The sequence below is a fragment of the Ochotona curzoniae genome, unplaced genomic scaffold (genome assembly GCF_017591425.1).
Source record: "Ochotona curzoniae isolate NIBS_2020 unplaced genomic scaffold, NIBS_Ocur_1.0 contig_2321, whole genome shotgun sequence".
NCBI classification, from domain to species: domain Eukaryota; kingdom Metazoa; phylum Chordata; class Mammalia; order Lagomorpha; family Ochotonidae; genus Ochotona; species Ochotona curzoniae.
This window is the reverse complement of record NW_024465421.1, coordinates 13,876,350-13,892,334: the sequence shown is the minus strand read 5'-3', so window position 1 is coordinate 13,892,334 and position 15,985 is coordinate 13,876,350. Positions and strand designations below refer to the sequence as shown.

The following is a 15,985-nucleotide window of genomic DNA, read 5'->3' as shown; positions in this document are numbered from 1 at the left end:
TAATTAGAAAGACCAGTGTTAGGAACAGCTTTTGGCACGATGTTAGCCATGATTCAGTGTCTGCTTCCCTTCCCTCTTCTGCCCATGGTCGCTGGGCTTGCTGGCCTCCGTGTTGACGCTGATGGACTTGGGTGTGTTGGGGGCAAAGCAGCTGTAAGAACTAAAGCCTTCTTGGCATGCTCATTTTCACTGAGGGAAAAGTCCAGCGAAGGTCTAGGGAACCAGTTCCTGTGGCCGGAGAGGGGCGTTCTCTGCTAGCCTAGGCTGTGTCCACCCGTGCAGTGGCTGGTGGTAGCTCCTCTAACCAAAACGTGAGATGTGATTGTGGGGATGCGTGGTTTCCCAGAAGGCCGTTGGCTGTCATTGAGAGGGCAGGGGAGAGGGCCAACCACCATGAGTGTCTTTTTTTCTCTAAGACTTACTGTATTTATTTAAAAGGCAGAGCTACAGATAAAGAGGGGGAGAGGGAAAGAGATCTTCCATCTGTTGGTTCATCCCCCAGATAGCCGCAATGGCTGGTGCTAGGCCAAGCCAAAGACAGGAGCTTCTGTGTCTCCCACACAGGTTCAGGAGCCAATCTTAGAACTTAGGCTGCCCTTCGCTGCTCTGCTAGGCCATCAGCAGAGAGCTGGATCAGAAATGGAGAAGCCAGAACTCAAACTGGTGCCTGTATGAAGCAGCACTTCAGGCGGCTGCGTAATGCACTATGCCACCCTGAGCCTTTCCTGTTTATTCCTTGGGGAAAAAAATGGATAACCAGAAAGTAGTTGTGGTGACACATATGGGCTAGTATATTCATAATACCTGATAAGGAGAGACACCCCGGAAAGACATTTGGATTAAAATGCCTTTCCAAGGTTCTCCTGACACTTACACAAACCACAACTTCCAATGCTGTTATAAAAGCACAGCTGAAAGACTTAGATGTCAACTTGCAGTGGTGTAGTCTTATTTTTTTTTTTAATATGTACTCAGTAAGTCACAATAAATAACCAGTTCTTAGACAGGTGTTTTTTCTTCCAGCGTGAATCTGGCAACATTGGCTTTGGGTTATGTCTCCTCATCAGTGCTGGTATGTTGTTGGTTTACTGCATATTAGTGTTTTTCAGAATAAACGTAGTCACTCGATTCCTGGTGGCTTTGTATAGGTGCTGGGTTAAGCGTATTCTGATAATCTAACAAACAGCTCCCCTCCTCTCCGTAGGCTGCAACCAAGTGTGACAGCATGACGCTGACTCCTGGCCCGTGGCTGGGTTTACCAGCTGTTCCTAACGTGACGCTGTATAAGCATGATGACCCTGCCTTGGTGAGCGCACGGGTGGGTGGGAGGGAGGAAAAATAAAGGAAAAAGTATCCTCAGTTCCATTTCTGCTACATTAAAAAAAATTGCCACAAATGACATTATACCCCTTTATATCTCTGTTACAGAAATAGTGAGATGATGAGTATCTTTTGAATTTTTAAATTATTTCATTAGAGTAGATTTTCAAAAGTGGAATTACTGAGTGGAAGTATTTCATAGCTCTTAGGCTGTGTTGTCCAATAGGTTAAAACATGTTTGTTTTAATTGGTTTGTGTGATGGACATGCAAACCACGCTGGAAGCAATGACTAGTAAGACAGTTGCTGAAGTCTTACTCCGTGGATCATGGGCCCGACCTGGGAGGGGCTGCCTTGGAATGCCAAGAGCCCCAGCCTTCCACCTGCATCTTTTATTGCCTCTCAGCCTACAGAGTTGAGAGGACAGAGGGAGAGAGCTTTCATCCACTCTACAAATGGCCAGGCCAAAGTCAGGATCTCAGAACCTCAGTCCCGGTGTGCCACTCTCTTCTGCTTTCCCAGGTCGCAGTGGCAGGGAGCTGGATGAGAAACGGAGCTGCCAAGATTCCAAGCCAGCACCCGTGTGGGGTGCTGGTGTTAACAGGCAGAGGTTTACCCGCTCTAGCACAGCTGGTTCCTCTATCCGTGTTTTCTTCCTGGCTTTACCACTCCATAGTTGTGTCACCTTGGACAAGCAACGTGTGTAAGCAAAGCTGTGTGGAGTACTTTATCCGTGGAGTTGTTAGATCAAAGGGATGGCACACACCAGGGTCTAACATTGGATTTGTCACAGAGCAGGTCTTCAGTAAATGGTGGCTCATTAGCTCTGTTAGATTTCAGTGCCTTTAACGAATAAACTCATGTTGTTGTTTTAAGACTTTAGTTGCTGGTCTCACATCAAATAAGCCATCAGACAAACTCCGTGCCCTGCCTCTCTGGTTATCTTTGCAATATTTGGGACTTGATGGGACCGTGGAAAGGATCAAGCATGCCTGTCAGTTGGTGAGTAGAAGTCTGAGGTTCAGATGAGTTGTAAAAATGGTATGGTGAAAGCGGAGATGGAAAATGCTGTCTTATTATGTACCCTCTTTTCATCCTCATTGTCAGGATCTGCCACCTCCCTCGCAGGTGGACCAACTGCCTTGCCTATAAATGGTGCTTGTTTAAACTTCTGGGAGAAACTCTGGGGTTCTCCCAGCGTTTGTGCCCAGATGCAGTGAGATTGAAATGAAAGCCGCGGTCAGCACGGGATGAGAAGCCAAGGCACAGCATGGGGGGCAGGAGCAAATCGGGACGTCGACGTTTGCTACAACTGACTGACCTTGCAGACCGAGGGAGTGGGAAGGCTAGCGCTCACTGGCAGGTGGCGTGGGTATCTTTAACACTAGCTGACTTGGGTTCCCAAATCGCAGGGCTCTAGGAGTCTGTTCTGATTCTCTTCCTGTTTGAGTTGTACCAAGTGTGAAAAATGGAGGGTTATGCCGTGGTTTAGTCTTAGTCCATTTGGACTGGATAATTTATAAACAACAGAAGTTGGTTGCTTCTGGGTGTGGAGGCTGTGCAGCCCTGGGTAAGACACCAGTTGATTGGGTGTCCGAGATGGTCCCCGTGTCCCCGTGTGCTGAAAGGGGTAGGTCCACTCCTGTCATGCCTCCAGAGGCAATTCTGGGCAAATAGAAAAATTCAGACTATACCCCCCCTTTTTATTCCTTTAGAAAGGAAAAAAATATAAGACCAGATTTGTACAGTGTGAGGCAAGCCTCTTCCTCAGGACAGCAGCGTGATGTCACATCTAGACAGCTCCATTCTCTTACCTGTGAAATAGGAACCGTGATGGAAGATTGTTACACAAGGACTTAAGCTCCTGCAGTGGTCCTGACCTTACATGATGGGATATGAAGTGTGTGGGAAATGGAACTGGGGTAAATGTGTTTGAGTGTCACAGTTTTTTTCAAATTCATGTAGGTTAAAAGAGTGACAGAGACCTAGAGAAGTCAGAAAGCTTTTATCTGCTCATTTGCTCCCCAGACAGCAGATGGCTACAGCAGCTGGGGTTGTAGCTGGGGCCAAAACCAGGAGCAAGGGACTTTTTTTTGGATAAAGATGTATTTACTTTTTTCATTGGAAAGTCAGATTTACAGAGAGCATGAGAGAAAGAAAGAGCTTTCTTCCGCTGGTTCACTCCCCAAGTTGCCACAATGGCCAGAGCTGAGCCAATTCGGAGCCAGGAGCCAGGAGCCAGGAGCTTCTTCCAGGTCTCCCACAGGGGTGCAGAGTCCCAAGGCTTTGGGCCGTCCTCAGCTGCTTTCCCAGGCCACAAGCAGGGAGCTGGATGGGAAGCAGAGCAGCCAGAATACGAACTGGTACCCATATGGGATCCCAGCGCATACAAGGTGAGGACTTTAACCACTAGGCTTCTGTGCCAGGCCCAAGCCAAGGATTTTGTCATGTATCCCACATAGGGCAGGGGTCCAAGTACTTGGGTTAGGGTTACCTTTCATTGCTTTCTAAGGTGCTAAGCCAGAAGCAGAACAGACGGGATTCAGACTAGCACACCGCTCTGGGGTGCTGGTGTCACAAGCTGCAGCTTCACCTACTGTGCCATGATGCCAGCACCTGTGTATGGAATGTGCCATACACATATTCCATAAACTTTTTGGAGATTCATTTGTGTATGTTATACATATATATTTACAACTTCATTTTAAGTATATCGTTAGAAAATTGATACTTTCATGTTATTTTTATAGTTAAGAAAAATTAGTAATTTTATGTAGCTTTATTAGAGGTCCCTAGGTTTATGATGCTGTTAGGAGAGTTTGTTTTTTGTACATTAATATTTTTAAGGTTTATATTTACAGAAGCCCCTCGGTTTTAGAAATATGCTGTCGTTGTTGACAGCCGCATGTTGTGTTGCTCTCAGGTCAGTCTGTATTGCCATAATAGTTTGATCAATTTAAGGAAGATTTGGACACCCAAGGGAGAGATTTTCAATTCCCTTTGGCCTGTGGGGTGCAGGAAATAATGACGACATTGACTACTAGGTCCTTGGGGTCTCCACAGCTCGGGCGTTTCTCTCACGTCCTCCTGAGGACTTGAACGGTAACCTCCTCCCAGCATCACTGTGTTAAACACACATCCTGAGATGCCCATTCCTGCCTTACAGTCCATGCTAGACCACACGTTCCTGAGAGCAAAAGCAGTGTTCTGGTTTTCCTTCTCTTATCACCATCTTCATGGGTGACATTTGCTGAGCATTTGTTTACTTAGTTCCAAGGTATTTTAATGCCTTGCCTTAAGTGAATGCCACAACTTTACTAGAATGTAAGATCCGCTGATGATAGTGAATGAAAAATTAGTTGTCATGAAGAGTTTTCTGATGTCCAGCCCTCAGGGAATGTGGTTGGATAGCGATACCCCAATGCCGTGAGTTAACCTTCATTAGCTCCTGTCAGTGATGCAGGACCTGGGGCTGAGACTCTGAGAGTGGTGGTGGCGGTCTGTGTGATGTACACTGTTCTCAACACTTATGTACGGGGAATCGTCTTCACAGTATCCTTTTAAGACAGATGCTGTCATTTCCATGTTTGTAGTTAAAGGATTTGGGCGCAGAGATGTGGTAACTGTTACGTGGCAGCTGAATTGCTCCACCGTGCCCCTGCGTGTGCTAGTTGACAGAGCCATGTTCTTAACTAGCTCTTGAGCCAGCTCTCATATTTGCTCCTAGTGAGTTTTAATTTTATTTTGATTGTATGTTAAAGGCCGAGACAGAGAGCCTCTGTTGCTTTCCATCTCCCTGTAAATGACTGTGACAGTCAGAGCTGGGTCAGGTGGAAGCCTGGAGCTCCAACTACACCTGTGCCTTCCGTTTGGGCAGCAGGGAGCCATCCACCTGCTGCCTCCTGGAGTGTGTACCAGCACGCAGCTGGGAGCGGGACACCTGGCACTTGAACCTGGACACTCCAGTAGAAGATCTGGGCTCCCCACGTGGCAGTTTAGCCATGCCCCAGTGCCCACCCTGTACTTACTAGTCGCAATGTCCCATGCCTTGTTGAGAATCAGTACAGGTATCCTAGAAGGAGAAAGAATGGGAAATATTTTCACAAGTTCAGATGTAAAAATTGTTTCTCAGACTTAGCAGTTGCAGGGTTGCAGCGGGCTCTGCCTGCCTGTGGTCCTGTCTGTAGGATGCAGAAACTCGGGAAACCACTGAATATTTGTGTTTAATGAAATTAAAAGCTTTTTTTTTTTTTTTTTGTCATTTGCAGAGTCAGCGATTACAGGAAAGTCTGAAGAAAGTAAACCACATCAAAATTTTGGTATGGAAAATAATTTCATCCATCTAACTTCAACAGTTTAGAATTTTTTTTCCCCAGAAATGAGACATTTCTGTGGAATTATGGCAGTTCTGTGAAGAACGCTTTTTTGGGAGAAAGTTTATGAGCTAATTATGCAGCTTCCCTGAATTAAGACACCTGTCTTCCCGGAGTGAAAAAAATCATTGGCTATCTCGGAGCATTTGGTGCTGCTTTTCTGAAACCGCCCGACGGCAGCTTTCTGTCCGTTTGCACCAGGAGGGGTGAGGACAAGAAAGCAAGTGTCCCCGCTCTTGTTTTCTGCTGAAATGCATCTCCAAGATGGTCCTCTGGGGACCCCAGCTAGACAGGAAGCAAGGGTTGGCAGCACTCGCAGCCAAGGGTGCGTGTCAGCTTTTGTTGAGTCGAATTTTCATTGTAGCATTGCAGGAATATGTAGGTCAGATTCAGATTTAAGTAGTTTTCTCATAGTCCTCCAGGGTAAAGTTCAGTTACATATTTTGAGTTTTGGGTGCAAGTTGGTGTAGTTCCTTTGGTTGTTTTTTGGTTTGTTTTAGTTTTTTCTTTTCTTTTTTTCTTTCTTTTTGACAATCTTTACATAGCTGATTAGAACTATGGTTTCCACATTATTGCTTATTTTTTTGTCTGTATCTGGGGTGAAGGGGGAGATAAAGGGAAATCCCCACACAGCCTCTCACCCATGCCAGGTCCCCGATGTGGGGCATGCGCTGCTCAAGTGGTTTTGATAATTCAACAGTTATGAATTGCTGCCAGTCTCACCATTCAAAGTACAGTGAAATCGCTGAAGAATCCGCTGGTTGACATAGTCCACCTTGGCGTCTCCATTTGCCCAGATTTTCACTGGCAACACGTGGCTGGGGTAGTTGATCGATTTGTTATGTCCTCCATCCTCTGTTTTAGTTTATTTCTTTAAAGTCTATTTATTTGAAAGGCCAACAGATAGGAAAGAGATCTTGCATCTGCTGGTTCATTCTCAGAATGCACACAGTAGTAGCCAGGGCTGCACCATGCTGAAACCAGGAGCCAGGAATTTAAGCCATTTCTGCCACATGGATGGTGGGAACCCAAGTACTTAGGGCTTCAAGGGCTGACTCCCAGGTGCTTTAATGGGAAGTTAGATCCAAGGCATGAGACAGTCACACCGGCAGGCCAGTTTAGGATACGAGAATCCCAAGGGGTGACTTAACCCCCCATGCCACATACCCACTCATGGCTTTTGTTTTAGAACCTGATTTGCTTTAGGGAAGAGCTTGGAGCCAGTTGAGCCGAGTGTTGGCTGGGGAACTGTGCCAGTTGGGAGACTGGGGTCCTGCTCTGAGCAGTGTCACAGCGTTGCCCTGGGCCATTGAGTCGTTCTCTCAGCCTCCTGAGCCTGTGTACTCAGCTTGCAGAGGGGACTAGAAGGGGCTGGCTGTTCCTCAGGATGGGGCTGGGCGCTCTGCTGTCCTGTTGCCACCACTGCTGTTCCCCACACCCCGTGTCCTCCCACCTCTTCCCCCAAGGAGAGGGATACTGCTCACCAGTGGCCTGGGAGCAGCTTCCCCAGGCCGCACATGGACGGGCAGGGGTTCTGCCCAGTCCTCCCTCCAGTGGCTGTCGTGTTTGTGCAGTCTCATTGTCCTCGCCATGGCAACTGCTGCTGGTGACAGGCTGCCTAGGTACGTCCCACGGGGTACTCCCTGCAATCCCATGACCATCTCCTTCATACACGCTCTTCCCTCTGCAAACGTGTTCCCTGTCCTCCAGGCTTCTCCTGACTTGCTTTCTGTCTCAGGTTTTAGTTCAGATATGACCTCTTTTTTTTTTTTTCAAAGATTTATTTACTTATGTTGGAAAGTCAGATATAAAGAAAAGAGGAGAGACAGGAGGAAGATCTTCCGTCCGATGATGCACTGCCCAAGCGGCTGCAACAGTTAGAGCTGCGCTGATCAGGAGCTCGGAGCCTTTTCCGGGTCTCCCACACAGGTGCAGGGACCCAAGGCTTTGGGCCGTCCTCAGCTGCTTTCCCAGGCCACAAGCAGGGAGCTGGATGGGAAGCAGGGCACTGGGATTAGAACTGGTACCCATATGGGATCCCAGCGCATACAAGGTGAGGACTCCAGCCACTATTCCACTGCGCTGGGCCCTAAATGTAACCTCTTGAGAAGGGCCCTGCCTGTCGCCCTGTAATAACCTCCCCCACCATCTGATCCTCTGTGCTGGGCTTACTGCTTCCTCCTTACACTTCCTGCTGTCTAAATCAGATCGCATGTTCATTGTTGTTTCCTGTAAAAGCTTTGCAGAGGGTTTATGCAGACTCTCTGCTGCCCCTCTAGTGGCCGCAGAGCCCCCAGAGCCGAGCCCTGGGCACCGGGGTCAGGGGCCTTTGCGCGCCCTCCCCTGCTGCCCAGCTCTCTCAACTAGGTACTTCCTCCTCTGTCTGCAGTCGCTTTATTGTGAAACTATCAGTGGGTTAAAACTTTGCTCGGTTGTCAGCATATTTAATCCAGATCTTAGGTATTTAAATTGGCCATCTTAGTGTTTGCTCAGTCACTGGGGCCCAAGTGTTTGTGGAACCCTGTACCATGTCCCCCACCTGGTCCCTTGGGCAGGTAGTTTTTGAGCCCTTGAGTTCAAAGAAGGACGATGATCACCACTGCAGGAGCCTTTGCAAGTCTGGACTCCCAGTCACCCTGCTTCATCCTGAGGGTCTGCCTTTTAAGTCCTATTTGCTTACCGATATTCCTCACTATTTAAATATTAAGCTATAGTTTAATGAGAAGGAAATGACAGATGTGAAAGCATATAGCACAGGAACTAGCTCAGTTAATAATGGACCAATTTAGATATAAATCTTGCTTGATTTGAATCACATCCCCACAGTCTTTTCAAATTAGTAAAAAAAAAAAGTGGAGCCAGCTACTTCCTGTCTTTGCTGATTGCCGTTTCCTGTCCTCGCCCTCTGTGTGAGCACTGCAGCCCAGGTTTTACAACTGGAACTGCAGTGCCGCTTTGGTTGAATGCCTGGAAGCCTGTCCCCCAGCACTGAGCTGCCCTGCCACCCCAGTCCCCCTCATACCGCTGAGCCTGCGGGGGGCCTGGCTGCCCCCGAGCCCCGAGTGAAGCTGACTGCCGGCTGTACACTGCTCCGTGCCGCGTCACAGCAGCGCAGGGAGCGTTTTCATCTGAGTTAGGGAACTCATTACTGAGGTTGCCTGTCTTCCATATTGATTATGTTATAAAATAGTCCTCGGCTGTTGCTACCTGCATTGCCAGCAGGACTGCATCCTGTGCTGAAATTTGTACAACAGTCTCTGAGCACTGGCCCTCAGCGCTGAGCCCAGCTCTGCTTTTTTCTTGCCTTTTTGAGCTTTGAGGTCAGGCCTGTGTCCTGCTCACGGGGTTCGGTCTCCTGCTGCTGCAGTGCCAGCTAGTGTCCCGTAGGCTTCATGTGATCCACGGCGGCTTGCAGTCACACCTGAAAATTGTTGCAAAGCGCTTGCTGGATTTTTGTCTCTCTAGCAACTGAAATTAACCTTTGACCTGTGTGATGTGCTTATAGAACAGAACATCTGTAGTGTCTTTCCCAAGTGCAGCAGTTTGTCTTGTGGATGTTGGAGCTGAATGTTGCTGGGTGACACCAGGCCTCCGCTTTTGCAGGTGGAGGATGAGCTCAGCTCCCCGGTGGTGGTCTTCAGATTTGTGCAAGAGGCATCAGGTACAGGTAGGTGATCTTTAAAAGGGTTAGTTTTGTATCTGTTTATGGGCTTTGAATGTGATTCCATTTCAAATCAAGTTAAGCGGATAGAAAAATATCTTTATTGCTAAAATCTTCGGGCATTATTTCAGAAAAAGTGAGCATTTCTCACAAGGACTTCCCATCCTACGTGCCTGAATGCAGTGCGTAGGCTGAGTTACTGCGAGTTGCAGATTCTTGGATTCTACTCTGCATATGTTCTGATTCAATAGTTGGATCCAGGAAGCTCCAGTTTTAACGGCTGTTGTGGCTAAGTGAGTTAAGCCTCCACCTGCACCAGCAGTGTCCCATATGGGCAGTGTTTTGAGTCCCAGTTCATGCATTTCTGATTAGCTCCCTACTAATGTCTAATGCACTTGGGAAAAACATAGAGGACACCCCACGTGCTCAAGCCCCCGTATCCACATAGGAGGCCAGGATGAAGCTGCTGGCCCCGTTCTGGCCATGGCGGCCATTTGGAGAGAGCACAACCGATGAAAGGCCTCGGTCTCTCTCCCTCTTTTTCTGTAGCTCTACCTTTCAAGTAAATTAAGGAAAAAAAAAAAATGTCCCAACCTAGTCCAGGGCCTAGTATTTTTCACATGGATGGCCAGTCTCCTCTCAGCTGCTTTCCAACTTCTCTACAACTATGCCTATTCCAGAATCTTCTCTGTGAGTGAGCGTTACAAGTAGACATCCCAGATAGCTCCTATCTGCCCCCCGAGTCCCGGGATTCCTCCGTGTCCCCTTGCTTTGCCTGCTGCACCCACCCAGCTGGCTGGCCTGCGTGTGCCTGCCCGGCCCTCCTCTCGGACTTATTCCCCTCCAGCTCTTTGTGCTTAAGCCAGACTGCTGTGCGCTTGCACAGCTCTGCTTCTTCCTGGTCCCTCTGTTTCTGATCCATTTCTGCTTGTTCTTCCGGCTGCCGCGTCAGAGGACCACCCCGCCCGGCCTGGCTGAAAGGGCCCCGCCGCCTTGTACAGAGCCCCTGCCTCCTCTTGCGGCCCTGACAGTAACCCAGGAGTGTAGAGGTTTTATTTTCCTTGTGTTTGTTCAGTGAGAGTGTCACCTCCAGACTGAGAAAACCTCCTCAGGTCTCCATCCCTGGTGCTTGGTCTGCGTGAGCATAGAGTGGAGCACCTGACTGGAGGGCTCGTGGCCCCAACAGTCCGCACAGTGCTAGCTAGCCTGCCTGGTACACATTTGATTTGATTTTTCTTCCAAATTCTATGTAAGGAAACTTTTTAAATTTTTTGTTAAAGATGTATTTATTTTATTGGAAAGGCAGATTTACAGAGAGAAGAGACAAAGGTCATCCACCCACTGGCTCACTCCAAGTGGCCGATCTGAAGCTAGGAGTCTCCTCAGGGTCTCCCACGCGGGTGCAGGGTCCCAAGGCTTTGCACCATTCTCAACTGCTCTCCCAGGCCACAAGCAGGGAGCTGCGTGGGAAGTGGAGCAGCCAGAATTAGAACTGGCGCCGGGCCCAGAAAGCTTTTTTTAAAAATTGATATGCACACTAGCTTTGTGTAAATGTATTCAAGTGCTCCATGAGGTAGCCAGTTCAGGGACCTGTGAGGCAGTTCCCTGGGGCGGGGCTGGGCTCTGGATTCTGGGAGTGCATCTGCTGCCTGTGTGTTGACCTCAGGTCCGGTATTTAAAGCTGTCCCTGGGCCCAGCCTGGCACCTGCGGCCGTCGGCCGGGAGAGGCACTCCTGTGATGCGCTGAATCGCTGGGTAAGGAGGGCAGCTGGGCCCTTCCCCTCAGCATCGGGCTGAACACCCCCGGCCCTGGTGGGCAGGAAACTTGGGACTTACTCTGGGGTCTGTTCGCTTCACACCCCGCGGCTCTCCAGGCGTCTGTGAATCATTGCCTCAGTTTCCTCCTGAGACCACTCCTTACTGCTAGTATGACAATCTGTGAGCAGAGGGTGTCCCGGCACAAGGCCACGTGCCCAGACACCCTTGGCAAGATTCGGCAGCTCTTCTGACCCTGACGTGCTGCCTAGAGAGGGTGGTACCCCGGGGGACGATGTTCACCACAGCAGTGGCAGTCCCAGCAGCAAGTTGGAGGTGACGAACACATCGGTGTGGTGAGGGAGCCATGGAGTTCTTGGAGACAGTAGGGCTGTGTGGTTAGCGCCGCGGGGAACGGCCTTCGTGGTTGCTGTGACACGGCACACATGTAGAAGCCATGGGTTCTGGTGACCAGCAGCAGCCCCCTGCAGCAACCCCCAAGGGAAGCAGCTGGGAGAGTGGTCCACCACGTCAGCAGTGGGTGTCAGAGTGACGAGATGGGGGGTTTTCTTCTGTCTTACCTGTATTCCCTGGGTTTGCCTAGAGTGAACTTCTAATTTTAGTAAGGAGTAATTTGCAAAAACCAACAATCTGGCTCTCCGAGAGCTGCTGGCTTGGGCGCAGTGAGGGTTGGTGGGCCTCACTGGGCATGTGCTCACACCCGCTTCTCCTTGCAGCTGGGGGAGCAGCTGAAACAGCTCGTGCCAGCCAGCGGCCTCACCGTCATGGACCTGGAAGCTGAGGGCGTGTGTGTGCGCTTCAGCCCTTTGATGACAGCAGCAGGTATTTAGTGCGGATGCCCCTCCCTCTGCCGTGTCCTCATCTCCTCCAACTTCTGTTTTTCAAAGGGACTTTTCTCTGCTTTGTACTAAAGTGAGATGAGTGTTTCCATGTTCCTTCTTTTATTTTAAACTGCGGTTCCAGCTGAGTATTGTGGTACATATCTATTTATACACAGACACATTTTATGTAGCTCGTGTAAGTGGAGACGCAGGAATGCTGGGCTAGCTCAGGAGTGCCGTGGGATGTGTGTGCAGAGGCTGCAGGACCTGGGACTCCGCAGCTGCGCTCACTGCCCCACTCCTTGGAGCGTTTCTGACACTGAGCATTTTCAGTTGTAGGGACTCGGGCAGAGGATGTGGACCAGCTTGTCACCTGCATACAGAGCAAGCTGCCAGTGCTGACCTGCACTCTGCAGCTTCGAGAAGAGTTCAAGCAGGAAGTGGAGGCAACAGCAGGCCTCCTGTATGTTGATGACCCTAACTGGCCTGGCATAGGGGTTGTCAGGTAAAGTTGCAGCTTCTCAACTGTGCTGTGTAAAGATCGTGGGTGGGTCATTTTGTGAACCAGCTTAGGAATCCAAGGTGAGGCTGTGCAGGAGTGACCTCGGCCTGTGTGTGCACGGCAGCACAGTACAAGCAGCCGTGAGCCCAGGGACGGCCCTCGGGTCCCAGTGACCACATGCACCAACCTAGACGCCTGCGAGGAGTAAAGGTGGATTTATGAGGGAACTTCGTAGAGTTCATGGGGAAAATGGTATCATAAATTTTAGGGGCTGGCAGTGTGGCACAAGTTAAGCTGCCACCAGAGAAACTGGCATTCCATATGAGCACCAGTTCAAGTCCCTGCTTCTCTGCTATGATTCATCTTCCCACTAATGGGCCCAGGAAGGCAGTGGATGATGGTTCAAATGCTTGGATCCATCCCATCCCATGGGAAGCTCAGATGGAATTCCAGTTTTCACTTACCCTGTAGCCATGTAGTCATTTGGAGAGTGAACCAGCAGATAAACTCTCTCTCTTCCTTCTCTAATTTTGCCTTACAAGTCTTTTTTTTTTTTTTTTTAAGTTGGTGAAGTTTTGACGTCCATCCATAGCTTTTTTTTGCAATAAGCATTTTAAAGAGCCCAGTTCCTAGAGAGGCAGAGCACCACTGTCCCTAGCTTCTGTGGTTGCCTCCTGTGGCTGGGGCCACTCCCCACTAACGATGGGGCAGGTCATCTTTTTCAGTGAAAGCGTCGGTCAGAGGCAGGAGCCTGGGCTCTGGTGGGGGCAGGGATGCAAGCAGCTGCTCCCCACCCCTGCGTCCCAAGAGCCAGGCACTCGTGCATGGGAGATGTGCAGTCCCCAGCAAGGTCAAACCCCCAGCCCTGGAAACTTTTTTTTTTTTAGTGCAAATAATGGGCTTCCGGCCCTGGAGACCCAGGCTGAGGTCCTGGGGTCACTGGCCTGTGCGCATTTGCCTCCGCGCCCACACTCATGCTATCAGCTGGTATTCCATCTGTGGGTAATCCTGCATTTGGAGATATTTGATCTTTTAGATGAAAATACCATTGATTGATGCCGTTTGTAGATATGAACATGCTAACGATGATAAGAGTAGCTTGAAATCTGATCCAGAGGGAGAGAAAATCCATGCTGGACTCCTGAAGAAGTTAAATGAACTGGAATCTGACCTTGCATTTAAAATGGGTAAGTGCTGCCTCTCTGTCACCTGTGGACTGACGAAGGACATTTTCTGACTGGCCCCACAAAAGAGGATTTTCTCTCTGGCTTAGTCCCTGTTTAGGTGCAGTCCTCTTCCCACCCCTGCTTTGGGGGGGCTCTCCCTCTCCTCCGCAGAGGTCTTTTCCTCCTCACACTGTAGCCTGCAGCCGCCTGCTGACTGTGCAAGGGAGTGGGCCTGAGTCTCAAGGGACTTGAGAAGCAAGCATGCCTGTCTGTCATCTCTTCTGCAGGCCCTGAATACAAAAGCATGAAGAGCTGCATTTACATTGGCATGGCGAGCGACGACATCGATGTTTCTGAGCTAGTAGAGACCATTGCAGTCACAGCCCGGGAAATTGAAGAAAACTCAAGGGTAAGACTGATCGGTGTTTCGTTGCTTCTCTGGTTTTCACCCGCCCAGCTTGCTGGGGTCATGGGGGAAGAAGCTACCACTGGAACAGCTGTTCATCCGCTCTTCAGCAGCAAGTTCATGAATGTCCCTGTGAGCGGGCTTGACAGAGTGCCCAGCGCCGGGGTCAATGCACGCAACTGCTGGGGTGGCCCGGCCACATCAGGGGAGGTTTCCTTAGGGGAGCTGACTGAGGCAGACAAGCATTGCCAGAGAACACGCTAACAGACCTGCTTGCCAGCCAGTGCCTCGAAGGGTAACCCCCAGACTGCAGTCTGCTTCCCCAGAGACCCCCGGAGAGGGGAGGAAAGGGGCTGCAGTGAGTCTGGTCCGAGGAGTGCGTGTCATGTCTCCCCTTTGGGTAGAATGGGAAAGAGAAGGAAATCTGAAGGAGGCTGAGGAGCCAACTTGCTTCACTCTTGCGTTTCTTCTAAACCTCCTGCAAAGGTCCTTAAAAAGTTTGTGGAAAATAGAATTAAACATACTTGTATTGGTGCAAAAAAAAAAAAATCTGAAATCCATGCATACAAAGGTTCTTCAGAAAGTCCTTGAGAAGGCATACTATGAAAGAACTTTGCATGAACTTAGAATGTTTTGCACCAAGTTCCCGCCCTGGGACTTCAGACCCTCCACGAGCAGTGAGCCTGTTTTCTGTGGACAGAGCACGCAGGCTCTCCTCGTTCCTCTGTGTCGCCTGGAGGGTAAGGCTGCTCACCAAGGCTTTTCAGCCTCGCCTTGCCTGAGCATCCTGTCCTCTCTGGCTTGTACTGACACTGAATACAACTGCCACTGACTCAGGTAATGTCTTCTTTGGTCTTCGTGCAGCTTCTGGAAAACATGACAGAAGTTGTTCGGAAAGGAATTCAGGAAGCCCAGGTTCAGCTGCAGAAGGCTAACGAGGAACGCCTTCTGGAGGAGGTGAGGCTGGCGCTGGGCTGCCCGTGGCGGCAGGCCGTGAGACCAAGGGCTCTGTGACCTGAGCAGGGGTTTTGTTTTGCAGGGAGTGTTACGGCAGATCCCTGTGGTGGGCTCTGTGCTCAACTGGTTTTCTCCAGTACAGGCATCACAGAAGGGAAGAACTTTCAACTTAACAGCAGGTAGGACTGAGACAGCCTTGCCCAGATCTTGAGAGTTGTCACCAAATGCCCTTGGCCTGTCACCCCTCGTACTAGGAACCCTTCTGTCTGTTCTTCACTGATGGGTGCTATGCCCGGAACTTGTGGAACCGGACTTGTGTTATGGCTGCCGTGCTCTCTCCTCACTCCTGAGTTCAGAGCAGATCCCCAGGCCCCACAGCAAGCACACGACTCTGCCTCTGCTACAGCGCAGTAGTCTGGGACGTTTGCTTCCTACTCAGGCCTCACTGTCCCCAGCAGAGCCATTTCTGAAAGTCAGAGAACACAGCACGCCGGCAGCCAGCAAACGTCAAGTTCCTGGAATCCAGGGAGGACAGCAGCGTGCAGAGTTGTTCTGTGCTACCAAGGAAATGCCCAAAATTCAAGTTCACTTCCCCCGGCGGTGGTGACCATGTTGTCATGAAGTAAAAGACAACTGGATGTTAAATCCACCCGGCCACAGCTGGGAGCAGAGGCATTGCTTCTGCATTGCCAGAGTGCACATCCCAGAGGGGTCTGGTCCCTGGGCACATGAGTGGTGGGAGCAGCTTACCTCAGGGAGTGGGCAGGTGGCACCTCCCAGAGCAGCCTGTGCCCCGAGCACACTCCCACTCCTCTCTTCCTGCAGGCTCTCTCGAGTCCACTGAACACACGTACGTGTACAAAGTACAAGGTACGGGAGTGACGCCACCTCCGACTCCCTCAGGCATGCGCACCAAGCCGAGACTTCCAGGTATGTGACCCCACTGCACGGGCTTCCACCCTGAAAAAAATCCCTGGGCAGCACTTTGTAGAGGAGGACCTGGA

General features: G+C 50.1%; 1 protein-coding gene across 2 annotated transcripts in view; it reads left to right on the top strand.

The window, feature by feature from the left end:
* Window positions 1-15,985, top strand: part of PDXDC1 (pyridoxal dependent decarboxylase domain containing 1) — a 47,844-nt gene that overhangs the window by 30,142 nt on the left and 1,717 nt on the right. For both annotated transcript variants that reach the window (XM_040973244.1, XM_040973243.1), the window contains exons 10-22: window positions 1,024-1,072; window positions 1,205-1,306; window positions 2,196-2,321; window positions 5,588-5,638; window positions 9,296-9,359; window positions 11,020-11,108; window positions 11,846-11,951; window positions 12,284-12,455; window positions 13,521-13,639; window positions 13,906-14,027; window positions 14,889-14,981; window positions 15,064-15,160; window positions 15,807-15,911. In XM_040973244.1, the coding sequence (XP_040829178.1) occupies window positions 1,024-1,072; window positions 1,205-1,306; window positions 2,196-2,321; window positions 5,588-5,638; window positions 9,296-9,359; window positions 11,020-11,108; window positions 11,846-11,951; window positions 12,284-12,455; window positions 13,521-13,639; window positions 13,906-14,027; window positions 14,889-14,981; window positions 15,064-15,160; window positions 15,807-15,911 (1,295 nt within the window). The remainder of the gene's footprint in view (window positions 1-1,023; window positions 1,073-1,204; window positions 1,307-2,195; window positions 2,322-5,587; window positions 5,639-9,295; window positions 9,360-11,019; window positions 11,109-11,845; window positions 11,952-12,283; window positions 12,456-13,520; window positions 13,640-13,905; window positions 14,028-14,888; window positions 14,982-15,063; window positions 15,161-15,806; window positions 15,912-15,985) is intronic.